Below are 15,386 nucleotides of genomic sequence, written 5' to 3' on the forward strand. Positions count from 1 at the left end.
GTGAGTTGAGAGATAGAGGGACAAGTTATCTGCTGCTGTAGTTTATATGTAAACAATATCCTTGGCCTGTTTCAGAACAGAACTCTGTTTGCTGAATCCCATCAGATGGGAAGTTCAACAATCTGTTACCTGTAGAGGAGCCAATGCAGGATTTCATCATCCATGCATGAAGACCAATGGTCTGGTTCAGATTCTGGTTCCATTTCAGATGGATGGCTATTTTAAATGTGAGATTGTGCGCAAACATCCCCTACAAACCTACAAAAGTATTCAGTATTTGATTGTTGTATGTCAATCAAAGTTTTCCTTTGAACAGTTCCTGACCTGATAAATAATTGTATAACCTGAACAAAATAAACTAATTTAAATGATAACCCCTTTATCTTCCAAATAGATTTAAAATTGCCAGAACTGATTTAATTTGATGCCTTCGGTTCAATCTTAAACGACTTAGTATGTGGGCGTATTTTTATCATCTATGCAATCCCTAAACTGCCTTGAAATGTTCGTATGGACTGCTGTTTTGTGTGTACGTATCTGGGGGTTGCCCTCTTGGCCAGGTTTGTCTTGAAAAATATATTTTTAAATCATAAATGAGTCATGGTTCAATGAATTAACTAATAAAGGAGTTGCTGATATTTAATGGAAATTCTTTGTCTTGCGGAGAACATGTCAAAACACATCCCAGTCCATTTTCTGTGCCTAGAGCTTGCACTGGAAAATTGCCGGAATCCTTCGCAAAACTATCATGACACACAAGATTAATTATTTCTTCGTTTGTTTGTTGTAATGGCCCCTTATAATTTATAATCTTTCACCTTCTCTTTCTCTGTTTCCAGCAGAATATCCATGAGCTCCGACTTCCAGCACTACAGCTTCAGAATGCCTAACATAGGGTTCCAGAACCTGCCTCTTAACATCTACATTGTGGTATTTGGGACCGCCATCTTTGTCTTTATCCTCAGTCTCCTCTTCTGCTGCTATCTGATAAGGTAAAGACCCAGACACACCTCCTCTGTTTAGAAGGCTGTTGACCACCTGTATGTTGAGCTGCTGAGCGTTTTCCAACCATAAGTGTCATACAGGGCCTTCATTAGTAACTTAACTATTCATTAAAAACGTTTCGTCTTCAGTGGGTGCAATACCCTATGTTAATAATATTATAGGGATAATGCATGACAAGTGTATTGGTAAAAGATTAGAATGGATGATGTTGTGATGGAAATGCCAACCAACTAGAAGGAGCCTCCCAATATACCTGTTTATTACACGGCTTGGTTGAATGCTTGATTCTGAATTCAGCGGTGTGTTATTTCTTGATAATGACCACTTCGCTCTATAACAGACCGCTGTCCAATCAAAGCCTCAGAGCAGCTGCTGCGCTGCTTGGAGTTTATGCCGTATCTAACATGACAGTCATGTAAACAAACACATTTACAACTAAACGTTGCTCTCAATAATGTTTTTGAAAACATTTGAAGCGAGAAATAGATGATGCATTTGATCAACTCACTTCCTTGTTTTCCGACAGTGCTGCAGCTGGGCAGGCGGCCTGCATGACACTTTCATTGCAGTAAGCAAGGATATACCTCGTTTTGTTGTCTTTTGGGTCAATTTATCCACGCCTGCGCCTCGGTGGAATCCCTGTTGGGATTTTGTTTCTCCATCAATTACACCTTGCATATTAGACACCACATCCATTCAGACTAATTTCCACATGTCCTGCATTCCCAAACTGGCTAAACAGTGAGCTTAGAGAGTGCCAGCTTGTTAAGTTTTTAAACTTGATGAAATAGATATATGTCAGAAAGTGTCAGGTTGTATGACAACATGTCATACAACATTCTTCAGTGTGCCTGAAGAAAGCCCAAGGGCTTCTCCTTTTTCTATAGTCTATTCGTCTACAAATTTGACTTCATGGACACCTTGCATTCAACTGGAGCTGTTTACTACTCTTAATAATAATGGGTATATTGTAGGATAAATCCTACAGAGTTTGGTGACCCCCATGGTTTAGCTATTGACACATGGCAAAAGCAGCATGGTCTCTAGGGGCTGCGAGGAGGGCTTTTTGAAAGTGAAACTAATTCTAATTCTTAAAATCGATGCAGGACAATTATGTACTGTATTAGTTCCAAATCCAATACTTTTGACGAACTGTATGGCACTTTATAATTTTGAACCATATCTGCTTTCTTTTTCCTTTTTAGGAGTCTGCCCTTTTTTTTTAACTCCAGATAAATTAGTTCTTCCACAAAAGGGTGAAAAGGTTTAACAGCACAGTTTGGAGAAGGTCTACTACAATCTCTGACTTGATAATCTGAACTGAAAATACAATCCCATTATAATTTTGTAGGTTTATATATTGCTTTGCTTATTAACTATTTAAATGTCCATTTCCTAACCTCTAATTCATTTTATTAATATGCACAGTTTAATTAAATGAATGGTGCCTAAAAACTAGGGATGTTCACAGACTAGTCTATTAAATGGTGTTGGTCTTACTAATTGTTTACTAAGTACTTGTCATTTAAATAATTATTTATGATCATAAATAATTTCAAAACACAGCAGCTCTCCTTCATCACCTTGAAGTGCTCTGCAAGTCCAGGCAGCCAGAACCGAGAAGCAGCGGTTTATAACTAAATTCACACCTTATCACCTTATTCTATCTGAGCAGTGGACATGGATAGTAGGCTCAGTAGGTTCCTGTATTCAATCCCCAAACGCAATCTTTATGACATTGATGCAATACAAAGAATACTGACAAGGCAGAACGGTGGCCAGATTACCAAGCTATTTATAAGCAAAGAAGAACAATGGCAAATTTGCCGCCTAAAATGCTTCTAAAGATGCAGTCTCCCAAATCACTAATTATAATAACCCACCAACAGGCAATAATACACCTACATCTCCACAAGCCTACATAGTACTTACATTAGTTTAATTATAACACTCACCAAAAGACGTAAATCTACATACGGTATGTATTTACATTAGATTAACAGATTATTAAAAAGGTATGCCCCAGAGCCAACTACAAGGTTAAGGTTCATCTAAGTCCACATTATGGTTAAATAAATGGTAAATGGTTCATGGCAAATACACTATCCACTTTTGTATCAACAATACTTTTATGTACTTTTGGGTAATATAGATAAAATTGGAAATCCTTTGTCTCAAGATTACTCACTACACTGTCCTCAGTGTTAATATAATTAACTATTAATTAGTTCAATTAACACTCAGGATGTTTTGACTTTGTATCCATCCAGTTACACTTTTAGATCATTTTGTTTCAAGGTCGCTATCCATCCAGTTACTGTGCTTTGGCTTTGAAGGCCAGAGTAAATGTTTGGACTTGAGGTACGAGTGAGTCGTGCGTTGGAGTTGATGTGTGAATACACGCCCCACTGACAAAGATAAACACCCACACACAAGCACCTAGAGATTGATGTATAGACTGAACATCACTTTGTCAGTCCACGCAGGCTCGTGAAATATGCTCTGGCACAGTTTCACACAGGTATTAGGAAATATTTATCGAGCATGGGATTGGGAGGTTATGGGAAGCGACTGAACAAAGTCTTGAATCGTCAATTCATAAGCACACTGACATAAAGGTTTGAGCGTTGACTCGTTGATTTGAGGTTTTGCTGAATGATAGGCTACAGATTTTAATCCTGAGTGTTAATTTAACTGTGCTATACCCAACCTCCATTACTACACTCCAACCTCCATGGTAAACGCTCTGCTTCCCAACATCTATCTAGTACCTAGGAGCAAACTGACCTCCGAGTTAGGAATTTCGTACACATGTTCTAGCACACACAGAATGCAACTGCAATGGAACCCTGGTCACACTCTCGCAGTAAGAGGAGGAGCGAGCTGAATTCCTGTGTTCTTCAGTTGGGAGGTCCACTCGCTTCTTCTCACCCCTGTGCTAAATGGACCAACCCCCCACCCCCATCCCACACCCTTACCCCATGTCCCATGGGAGTCTCTGCACCTTTACCTGCTGGTGTCTTTCAGAATGTCAGTTTGTTTCCTAGACTGTGCTGCCTGTTTTACAGATCCCTCTCACTCTGCTGCGAGAGGTTAAGATTACTAGTAATGGAGGTAAATCTCACAACACCTACCAATGTTCTCTTTATCTCCTCTCGTTCTCTCTCTCTCTCTCATAATTTCTCACCTTCTTCCTTCACCCCACCTGTCCCAACACTCGTTCTCTGCTTCTAGTACATCGTTGCTCCTCCTGTCCTCCATCCTATTCTCTTCCTAGTCATTGAGTTATTTGGTTTTTGCTTGTCTTCATGCCAAAGAGCATGGTCTAAACATAATACAAACTGTGGCTTTGTACCTGTATAATGTATGTATTCTACTTTTGAATTTGTAAGGAGTGTGCTCTCTGAGGTAAGAGTACCCAACAAGTACCCCACATGAATGGGTTTCTGATCCACAATGTTGTATAATATTTTCATTTTTTGTGATGATGACGTGAGTTTGACAGCTCAGTCAACGTTTCTTTGATGAGCCAAATAATATGCTTAAAGGCTTTAAGACTGAAGGGCTTGTTTGTTAATTATATGCAAGATGCATATAATTAACAATTTTTACACTATACCTGGAAGTGTGGTGTCAGATTTCAGATTATTGCATTCAATCCATGTCTGTCAGTATTTCTTAAGTCTGATATGGATATATGATATGATATGACTGAATAATTACACGCACACGCGCACACACACACACACACACACACACACACACACACACACACACACACACACACACACACACACACACACACACACACACACACACACACACACACACACACACACACACACACACACACACACAGAATGTGGATGTACTTCACCATGCTTGGCTGCCTCTTGGGGAATTTATCACTGGAGTATGCCTCATTGTCTCTCTCCATGTGTTAAGCTTACCTCATCTCTATTATGGTTCCAGTGGCTATATACAGTAGGCTGGCGTTGTTAGGGCTAATTTATACTTAGTTACCTGACAAAAATAGCATTTATATTCTGTTGAGCAACCATGTCAACAAGCGGTCATAAAGTAGACCTTGAAGTTTCTTTCCTTTGTCTTGTAAAGTTCAGAGAGAAATCCCCTGTATAATGAGATTTACGCATAATCCATAGAAACAATAGGAAATCAGTTAAGGGCCAAATCTGTCAAGTGGATAACAGAGTCTAAACCACAGTTATAGTGCTAGTGTGGACAGTTCTTAATACCAATTCCCAGTTACAAAACCATTTAGCAGTAAGGTGAAAGTATTCCCATTTACTGTAGGACAGAGGTAGCCAATGTCATGTCATGGAGAGTCACACGTCTGAAGTCCTACAAAACACACATTATTAACTGACATATCACAGTACACATCATCATTGTTTATACAGTAGATGAACAGACATGCATCAGGTTATGAGTACGTGCTAAGGAAATGCACTTTGTCTTTTAAAACTCTTCTCTCCTTTTACTAGGTATGGGCATTCTACGTTTTTCAGAGTCGAGTAGTAAATAAACCCCCAGGCCCCCCCTCAACTTGATGAGTTGATGAGTTTATCTTTAGAACGTCCAACATAAATAAACAAGTGCCAACATGTGCCGTATGAGAGTGAAAGGAGGAGGCAGAAGAGAGGAATGTGCCACACACTCATAGTTCCAATGCAAACATACAGTATCCTTGTATAATGAGCCAACATTTCGATCCGGAGGTCCTCATCAGGACATGATTAATTTATTCACGCAGCAATCAATCATTACATTGTAGATGTAGATACTATTTGAACCCCCCCACACGCACACATACATATGCGTGTTCATGTGTTCTGTCAGTCTTCTCCCACAGTATAGTGCTGATTGCCAAGGAGTTTGCAGTATTTTGATCAACATTTCTACCACCAATAACATTAATCGTAAACTGGTTGTCTACACCAGCTATTCGACTAGTAGACTCTTAATGCCCATCCCTACCCTTTTACAGGATGTACTGATCTGTCAGTTTGTCTGTGAGTGCTAGACCCTGTTAAAGTGGTTCATCTACTAATCAAAGAGATGTTTTCTCTCTTCATCTCCCCAGGTTACGGCACCAGGCACACAAAGAGCTGTATGCATACAAACAGGTATGGTGACCCATTTAATTTTATATGGTTAGACTCATGTAGAAAACAGAAGAAGAAATTATTATTATAACTAAAGCTAGCAAAATAAACTAGAATAAAAAACAGTACAGTAGTACAGTAGTGCATCCCTTGGATGCAGAGGTCATTGTTTTATTGCATCCCTTAACTATAAACTGCGTTTTGGGATGCAAAATGCACCCTATTTTAATCTCTGATACTGTATACATATGCAGCTCTAAGGCAGCCATGGAAGGTTTCATGAAATGGCTTTTTTGTTAAAATAGTGTTCAATATATGACAAAGCATCAAAGACAGTGTGGGAGAATTAGAAAAAAAGTATAGATAAAGCCACTCTACACACTCTCCCCTCTAAGATCCTTAGTACCACTGAGTATGTCACAGGAGCAAAATGGCCACAATGTGAATGTCGCTGATCTTGATATTGTCACAGTAGTCTCTCGAGACACTGTTGACTCTGTCAAATTCAAAGGAAAAGAGGCTGCTGTTTTTCCTTTATTTTTGTGCGATGGGTTCTAAGATTGTTGTCACATTGACCTTAAATGGCAGAGTGACCAAGAGCATCAACACCATGTCTCTCTTTTTCACACCTTCCAACCGACTGATCTCCCGACTTCATTCGATTGTCTATGCTAGTCTGTTTGGTCGAGAGCTACTTTAGGTTTCAGAAGCCACCCAACACTTTGATGGGTGACATTTATGGCAACAAAATAAGATTTGTAATAAAAAAAATCACACTTGTGTGAAGTGAGGGGCACTCTTATTATCATCATACATCATCATACATCACTTTCCGTGCTCAGCCAATCAAATCATCACAAATGTCATTCCGGCCAATCACTTTTGGCGTCTTCACTTTTCTGCCCTCACTTTTATCCTCAATATGTACTTTGTTCAGCCATCACTATGGGGTGATCAGCCAATCATCAGCCAATGTTTGTGTTCACACAAACACACAAAGCTGGGCATAGGAGGGGCCAGTAAGCTTTAAAACAAAAATAAAGCCTTGGTGACTCATACAGCACAAACGTGAATGAACTTAGTGCCATGCCAGATTGTCTCATCAACATCCCAGTATGACTTACCCTTTAACTTCCTGGACGTCATTTTTTAACAGTCCCGACGGGCTTGTTTTAACTCTATTTAGTCATTAATAATCTGCTCTGACCACTGTTTTTATTTTATTTTATTCAACACTATAATGTGTTATTATGCATTTTACTGTATGTATGATATACACACTACAGTATATGTATATCAGTAAAATATGTATATATACTATATTAACATTTTGGGGCTGGTAAAAAAAAGTAAAGAAAATGTATATATTTTTTGAGTGGTGCTAGCCACTCCTATAGACAGCAATGTCCGTATATCCCAGTACCGTCTGTATGTCTAAGTACGGAACTAGTGTTTGTTGATCATCAAGGGTCACTGTTGTCACTGAAGCCACACACACACACACACACACACACACACACACACACACACACACACACACACACACACACACACACACACACACACACACAGGCCAGGGAGGAGAGCTTGTACAGTACAGTACAGTACAGTACAGTACAGTACAGTACAGTACAGTACAGTACAGTACAGTACAGTACAGTACAGTACAGTACCACTCAGTTCAGACAGGTCTGATTTTCATCTACCAGACCTCTCTCTCTCTCTCTCTCTCTCTCTCTCTACATCTGTGGACTTTCATTTGCATAGAGATGCTAAGTCACACCCACATTCACATTCCCTCATCCTTCTCTCTCCACCTCATGGGCCAATTAGAAAAGCTATGAATTTAACATGGGTTGCTACTGAGCTGGTTATGTAAGACCACCAGGTTACCTCACACAAGTACATTTGCACGTAAACAGACCCAAGGGATACAAGGGATTTCTTTCTCACACACACACACACACACACACACACACACACACACACACACACACACACACACACACACACACACACACACACACACACACACACACACACACACACACACACACACACAGTGTACATACAGTGTACATACAGTACCCACACATACACATTCTCTCACCTGATCTCACAAATTAGAAACTGTATGTTAACTACAAAGTGGCCATGCTCTGATGTAACTGATATGATCTACTGTTCAAAACAAATTAATAATGCTTTACAGCAACTTATCAGTAATACACTAACTGCCATTTTTATTTTATTATTATTATTTTGTGGGGCCACATTTGCATTTTTAAATAACACGTGGGCTTGTAGATCTGCTATTTTTGAAACATTGACTAAGATTTATCAACAAAAAAGTTCCGTCTTGGTGATGACATGCCCAAAATATGCACGCCCAGGTTGAAGTGGTTATATTGTGTCTGTTTTCATTTAGTGCTTTTGCTTTGGTTGGTTACTTGGTGTAGTAGTGTGGTACTTTGTTTCACAGCTGTAGTTTGTTCTGTTCATCTAACCTTTCATTGTATTCCTTCAGGTCATACAGAAGGAAAAAGTCAAAGAACTAAACTTACATGAGGTAAGTGCACATTATCCTTTCTCTCAAATCATGTTTCCTTTCATCAGCTGTTGAATTGAAGTGAGACCACCACCACATAGGCAGACCGAGCGGTCAGGAACATTCTGTACCTGTAGTCATACTGGCACATAGTGTGCTGCTGTCATCGCACATTTTGGATTAACCAGCCATAAATGGGTGTCATGCTCGCACTAATCTCAATGTCTGCCGTTTGCACGAAAAGGTTTGTGGTCAAGTCTTTTTTTCCCTGTCATTTCACCTCCCAGTCCCTTTTTAACTGTACATTGTGTTGAACAGTTATTTATAAATGTAAATCTCCTCTTTTTACGACTTCTACACAGTTAAAGAAAGTCACACATGACAGCTGCCCAGTGTAAGTCTTGTTCTGCTGGCCACTGAGCAGTACAACGGGAGTGATTGTGGGGGTTGTTCAAGGCCAATGTAGTGGTAGTTTACATGAGAAGGGATGTTATTTCTCTTTCATTTCACCGCAGGGGGAGTTTTCAGGGAAGAATTCCTAATTTCTCTGTAAACATTATTTCTCTAACTTCCATGCTGCCATTACCACATCATACCTTCTCACAGTTGATTGAAAGGTCATGTCTCTATTAAAGGCACAGTGTCAACACAAGTCACAACCACTGCTAATAGATGACCAATGAAATGATCCTCCTCACTGTCCTCAGTGCACCAAGATTTGTGTTATGCAATGTGTAACCAGAGCGGCCGAGTGCTCCATGTTCTAGCACCTGTGAGCAGCTGCTGGGGTTTGGGGTGTCTGTCCCAATAAGCAAACCTGGCATACACTGCAAGCATGTGCCAATTGTGTGGCAGGGTGAATGGATGGTATTCTACTAGAACTGGTGGATGGAGAGACTCATTGTAGCTGGAAAGGGCACCAGTTCAAGTCTTGTTTTAGTCTCAAGTCCAGTTTTTTCTCAACTGCCCTTGAGCAAGACAATGGACCTGCTCACCCTTTGTTATAGCATCAGTGGATATGACTTGTGTCTTGTTTAGGGCTTTAGCAAGGTTTCTCGTTTTCTGTGAGGAATGCCATGTGTAGTTTAGGAATAAGGTTGTTGTAACCATACTGTACATAGTTCTGTTACTGAACTCTTATGAGTCAATTATTATTTTTTTGACAATGGTCTTTTGTAGATGATTGACCTACAAAATCAGGAGTTAAGTGTTGACACATCTTCGCTCTAGTGTTCAGGCCACTCTACGAGTTCTACCAGGCATGATGGACAGTCTCCCTCTAGCAGAAGGGTGTTAATGAAATACTAGCAGATAGCACCTGTATGTTTGGCGGTCTGCACTATGCCACCCAATTAATCACCACATCTCGTCATCGTAGCTGGAATTTCTCTGCTATGCTCTGCTGTGTTTTGTTTTGTTTTTTCTTTTCTTTTTGTATTATTTGTATTATTATTGGAAAGTGAGAGACTGCTACAGCATGTCACATGGATGACACGGTGTGGGACAGAAGGAGCCATGCTGTTTGGCATTATTTAAAACAATAACACTCAGACAAGCAAGCCTAAGGGGGGGTGACCCAGTTTTTGGAAACCACCAAGGCAGACGAACTGGTAAAACATGACTTGAAAGAAATATGGGCAAATACATTAATAAAATATCTAGGAATAGTAGTGCTCATCCATTTACCTTTCAGGTCACGTGTACTGTAGGTTAGTAGCATCATGTAAATCAACCTCTAATGTCAATATGTAACCACGGTGGTAGTGGCTTTATTCTAAACCTGATATACAGTAGCTGCTACCTATCTTTACAAAGCTAAAGTTACTTCCTTTAGCTTTGTAAAGATAAATCAGGAGATAAATCGGGAGTTACGTTACTTCCTTAGACTGCTGCTCGCTTAGAGAGACATCCCAAAACACCCTGGCGCACGGACAACCTCCGGGGACATCGCGAAAAACCGCCCCGACCTGACGCATCAATGTGCGATGTTCACCCGCACCAAACAATTGCTTGCAGTACCTTATTGTAATTAACTTTCTCCAAAAAACATCTATGGGTCACTGTTTCCTATACACCATCGCCGTCATGTTCTCCCAAGCTAGTTGGGCTACACCACACACACTACCGCAAACATGACCCGCTTTAATTATTTAATTAGTAGCTTAATGAGTAGTATTAAAATCTTATTGTCTTTTTTATGTCCAATGTATTTGTATTTAGTTTATAAAGTTAACATAACTTTAATTAAAGGCATTTGAAAGGCATTTGAAATTAAATTAAAAAAAAATTACTACTTTCCATTCCATTTGAAAAATAGCAAAAAATAATTCAAAAAAATTAAAAAATGCTCACCCCTGTTCTATAACAACATGGTAACATTGCCCAGCTCTAGTAAGCAGTGCAATAATTCATGCTCCATTGGAAATGTGGGTATGCAAGCTTCCAAGAGCCTGTAGTCATCCCTGCCAGTCAAAACATTTTCATAGTATCACAATATAAATACCCTGTACACTGCTGTGCTCAACCGGGGTGCCAACTAGAGAATGAACCACCAATGAATATTACAGCACACCTTAGAAACCTTTTTGTCTAAAACAAACAGAGTGAATGTAGATATGAAATAACAAGTCTAAATTATCTCTTTAAAGTTGCAATCCAATGTGTTTTAATGAATATAACTTTATTTTAATTGTATACTGTATATGTCACATGGAGGTTATAGATTGCAGCTTTAAATCAACTTCTATAATCCTAGTATGCGCTAGTTAAGTTGTTTGTGCAACACAGTGCTGCACTAGTGTTAAGGTGCCAAGCCGCATACCATGCTCTCGCTTTGATGTTTTGTGAGACGCTGGGCTGGAGGAGTTGGTGTGCATCGGATCAGATAGCCCTGCCTCAGTGGGATTATTTATTCCAAGTGTCTCTTGTGACGCTCACATGATATCTGTTGAGTAAACGTGTTGCACATTTGAGTAAACGTGTCGCACGTTTGAGTAAACGTGTCGCACGTTTGAGTAAACGTGTCGCACGTTTGAGTAAACGTGTCGCACGTTTGAGTAAACGTGTCGCACGTTTGAGTAAACGTGTCGCACGTTTGAGTAAACGTGTGACAGTTTTCTTTAGCTCCTCTGGTTTGGCTTTCAAATGGTGTGGGCATACAATGGATTTAAAGTTGTCCATTGTCACCCTCTCTCAATGGAGAGATGTAATTACTAAAAACGTCTGGACTGTAGCCAAGATGGCGGATCCATCGAATCTATGGCTGTCTGCTTCAAATAACTTTATTGCCATTGTCAACCAATAGGTGTCCTACCCGACAAAAAAGGAAGACTAGGAAGACCCAAGGGTGCAGATCTCATTACAATGGGGGACATTATATCAAATCAAATATCACCAACGAAGATTTTGCACTAGGATCTTAAACTGCTGCTCTGGAACAGGTCCAGAGCAGCAGAACGTGGAATGATTAGTTTGTTGGAGATGTATGTTAAAGAAAAAAAACGGTCATATCCATTTCCAATGCATGCCATGAATTACACTACTGTTGAATGTGATATGGTGCTAAAATTAGCACAAAACATACAGTATGAACATGCCCTGTATGTTTAACTGAGGCCTTACCAGCCTTTACATGAATCCAAATAACACACACGCACGCACGCACGCACGCACGCACACACACACACACACACACACACACACACACACACACACACACAACTCACAGTTTGACGTTTGGTAACCTTTACCGCTAGACAATTTTGGTTTGTGTATTTATGTGTCTTATTTAATGTTGATTAGCCTACAGGCAGGCTGTAGGCGTCGTGCCTACAGCCTGCCTGCAAAAGCACACAGAGTTCAGCACCACTGGGTACGTTTACATGAGGTCTTTCAACCCCTCTTAATTCCGAATAGAAGTTAAATCCTATTAAACGTTGTCATGTAAACACCTACAAAAACTTAAATCCGAATGAAAATGCTCGATGCGATTTAAAAACCATTCCGATGTCACTGGCCGGATTATTCCGATGTTCAATGCGATTGAAAGAAATTGGACTCATGTATACACTGCTTCGGATGTAAGTTCATTCTGGTCTTTCTGAGCATGCTCATTTCCAAGGCGCTCCAACTCCAAGGCGCTCATATCCAAGGCGCGCCGAGGAGTTTGCACATAGAGCGCGTTATTTCGTGCATTTTGCAAATGCACGAAATCCACACAAAAACACGTGGAGCAGGCTGCAGCAGCAGTGGTGATGATCCCTCTGATCTGTGAGTGTTCAAAGATCCAACCGTTCCGAGTTGATGATCACTCTGATAATTTTCAAACATGTTTGATAGGCCTATAGGTTATATAGCCAGCCTATATGTATCTGGATGCTTCATGCATACTGTAGGCTAAGTGCAGATCGGGGGACTCACAGAACGACGGAGGAGAGAGGACGAAATGCTGTCAGTCTGCTGTTCAGTAATCTCTCTCTCTCTCTCTCTCTCTCTCACACACACACACACACAGTCCCAAGAATACGCTATTATCGCTATAATGTCCATCCTATCCCTTTAAACTTTTATAGGCTATAACTTGCCTATTCCAAGTTGCAACCAAAACGTCATGAAACATAACGGCTTTGCAGTTTAATTGCATTGATGAGCAGCTGCAATCATTCTAGTATTAAACACCCAATTGGTAGCCTACTTTATGGCATAATGATGCGGCGATGGTGTATTGTTATGCGATGTACAAGACCACAGATGGGACACGGTGTGTGTGTGTGTGTGTTCAACAGTCTCTCTCTCTCTCCTCTCTCCTCTCTCTCTCTCTCTCTCTCTCTCAAAAATAACGAGCGACCCTTGATACAATAATAATCAGTGTGTTGTGTGCCCTGGCCGTGTAGATAATAAAGTACAAATACAAACGAGATGATCACCTTCCCAGCGGAGAAGGGGAGCCGCCGCGGGTGGGGAATAAAAGACGGTAAACATATATGCCCGCCCCTATCCAACCAGCAGAATGAAATGATGGGATTTCAAAGTATCGTCTTTCGTCTGTAATGTTTGTAGCCTATTGTTGAGACAGTCACATAATGAATGAACTGCCTATATTTTATGTGTCCAACAGATGGCGTAGTTTCACGGGAATTAACATGTATCATGTCTTATATCACATCTCCTTGTAAACGCTCATTCGGAATGACCATTTCCCATGTAAACTCGCAGCAATTTTTTTTTTACTTCGGATGTATTTTATTCGGAAGTATTTATTCGGAATGATCAGCCTGCATGTAACCGCGGCCACTGACAGCCATCAACCCGCTTCAACCAATAGTGCAATAGCTAATTAGCTATATGTTCTCAATAGCTATAATGGTTCAGCAGCCTGTCAGTTCCTCAACTGTAACTGGCAACTTGGCAACTTGGTGAGTCATCCAGTCGTCTAACTTCAACATAATCATAATTTTCTTTATATCCATTATCCCATGAGTTTCTAATCAGTTAATTTGGAGAATGAGCGATCAGGCTTGCGACCATGATAGGAAGTCAGAAAAAAAAAGAGTCATGCAAATACTGTGTTTAGCTTTTCCTTATTCAACGTTTCTTTGTTTGTTTTTTCAGTTTTTAGCTCCACTGTTTCCGTTCATGTTTGCTGAACTTATCGATCATTAATCACTGTTGACAACAAGTGATTGCTGTTGACAGCCTATGGGTCCTTTTGGCAGTTGATTTCTAACTAAATATGAATAAGACAGCACAAACCTTTCAGAATTAGCATTGTGTTTATGCGTGAATGATTTTAAATTACAAAACGTATTTTGAAAGAATAGGTCTGGCAATGTCATATCTTTCTGAAGTTGGGGGGCATGGACATTACCTTGCTGCTTGATTGCACCACTCCACAAATACACACACAATTATATCAATTTATATATATATATATATAATTTTTTAACACTACAGGCAGAAAGGCTTCCATAGCATTGCAAATATATCTAATTTTGAAAGCTAGACTTACAGTATGATGTACATTTATAGGTCAATATTGTTCCAAGTACAGTCGATACAATATACAACTACCAACTTTAGCCATGTGATGTCATTACTCTGCAATCCATCCTGCTACCCATACAGCTTTTTAAGACCTTTTCTCATTTTAAGTCATTTAAATTCCTTACAGCATGTTATAAAAAAGCAACTGCTATTGTTGTCTTAGATATTCTCTAGTATGTAAATCATCTAGTATAGAAAAATCATAGGTGGGAGCTTACTGTTCTTACACACTGTTACATTTCATCTGGCATTAATCAGCTGTTATGACTTTGATAGTGGAACTGATTCTGTGTTGACTGGGTCCGTATATTATCAGTGGAATAGATATGAGCCAGAGGCATATTCATATTTGGAAAAGCCGGCTGGCTCCCACATGTCTAAATATTGACATGATATTTTGAATATGATTTGAATACTGACTGTTATTTGGCCAAGTGTATACATCATTGCTGTGTATCTATCTGCATCGGTCTTTTGCAGTTGGTAGCTAAGCTGAAGATATCCAGGCTAGAATACGTTTTGTTCGGTTCAACAAGCTACAGTAGCTTCTTCAAATTCATTAGACAAGGAACACACTTTAGGGCTTGCATCACACCAGGGCTGTATGATCAAATAAGCAGATTTTATATTAAGTCTTAATTATGCTGAATCGATCCATCCGTTGC

At 39.9% G+C, this 15,386-nt stretch overlaps 1 protein-coding gene across 3 annotated transcripts in view; it reads left to right on the forward strand.

The window, feature by feature from the left end:
• The window catches only part of rnf24 (ring finger protein 24), a 46,527-nt gene that overhangs the window by 22,090 nt on the left and 9,051 nt on the right, over positions 1-15,386 (forward strand). For 2 of the 3 annotated variants that reach the window (XM_079499028.1, XM_079499027.1), the window contains exons 2-4: positions 843-992; positions 6,110-6,152; positions 8,659-8,700. In XM_079499028.1, the coding sequence (XP_079355154.1) occupies positions 850-992; positions 6,110-6,152; positions 8,659-8,700 (228 nt within the window). In that variant the 5' untranslated portion in view covers positions 843-849. Of the gene's footprint in view, positions 1-839; positions 993-6,109; positions 6,153-8,658; positions 8,701-15,386 lie in introns of all 3 variants that reach the window. The other variant, XM_079499029.1, reaches the window with a different exon arrangement.

Source organism: Electrona antarctica (genome assembly GCF_951216825.1).
Source record: "Electrona antarctica genome assembly, chromosome: 4".
NCBI classification, from domain to species: Eukaryota; Metazoa; Chordata; class Actinopteri; order Myctophiformes; family Myctophidae; genus Electrona; species Electrona antarctica.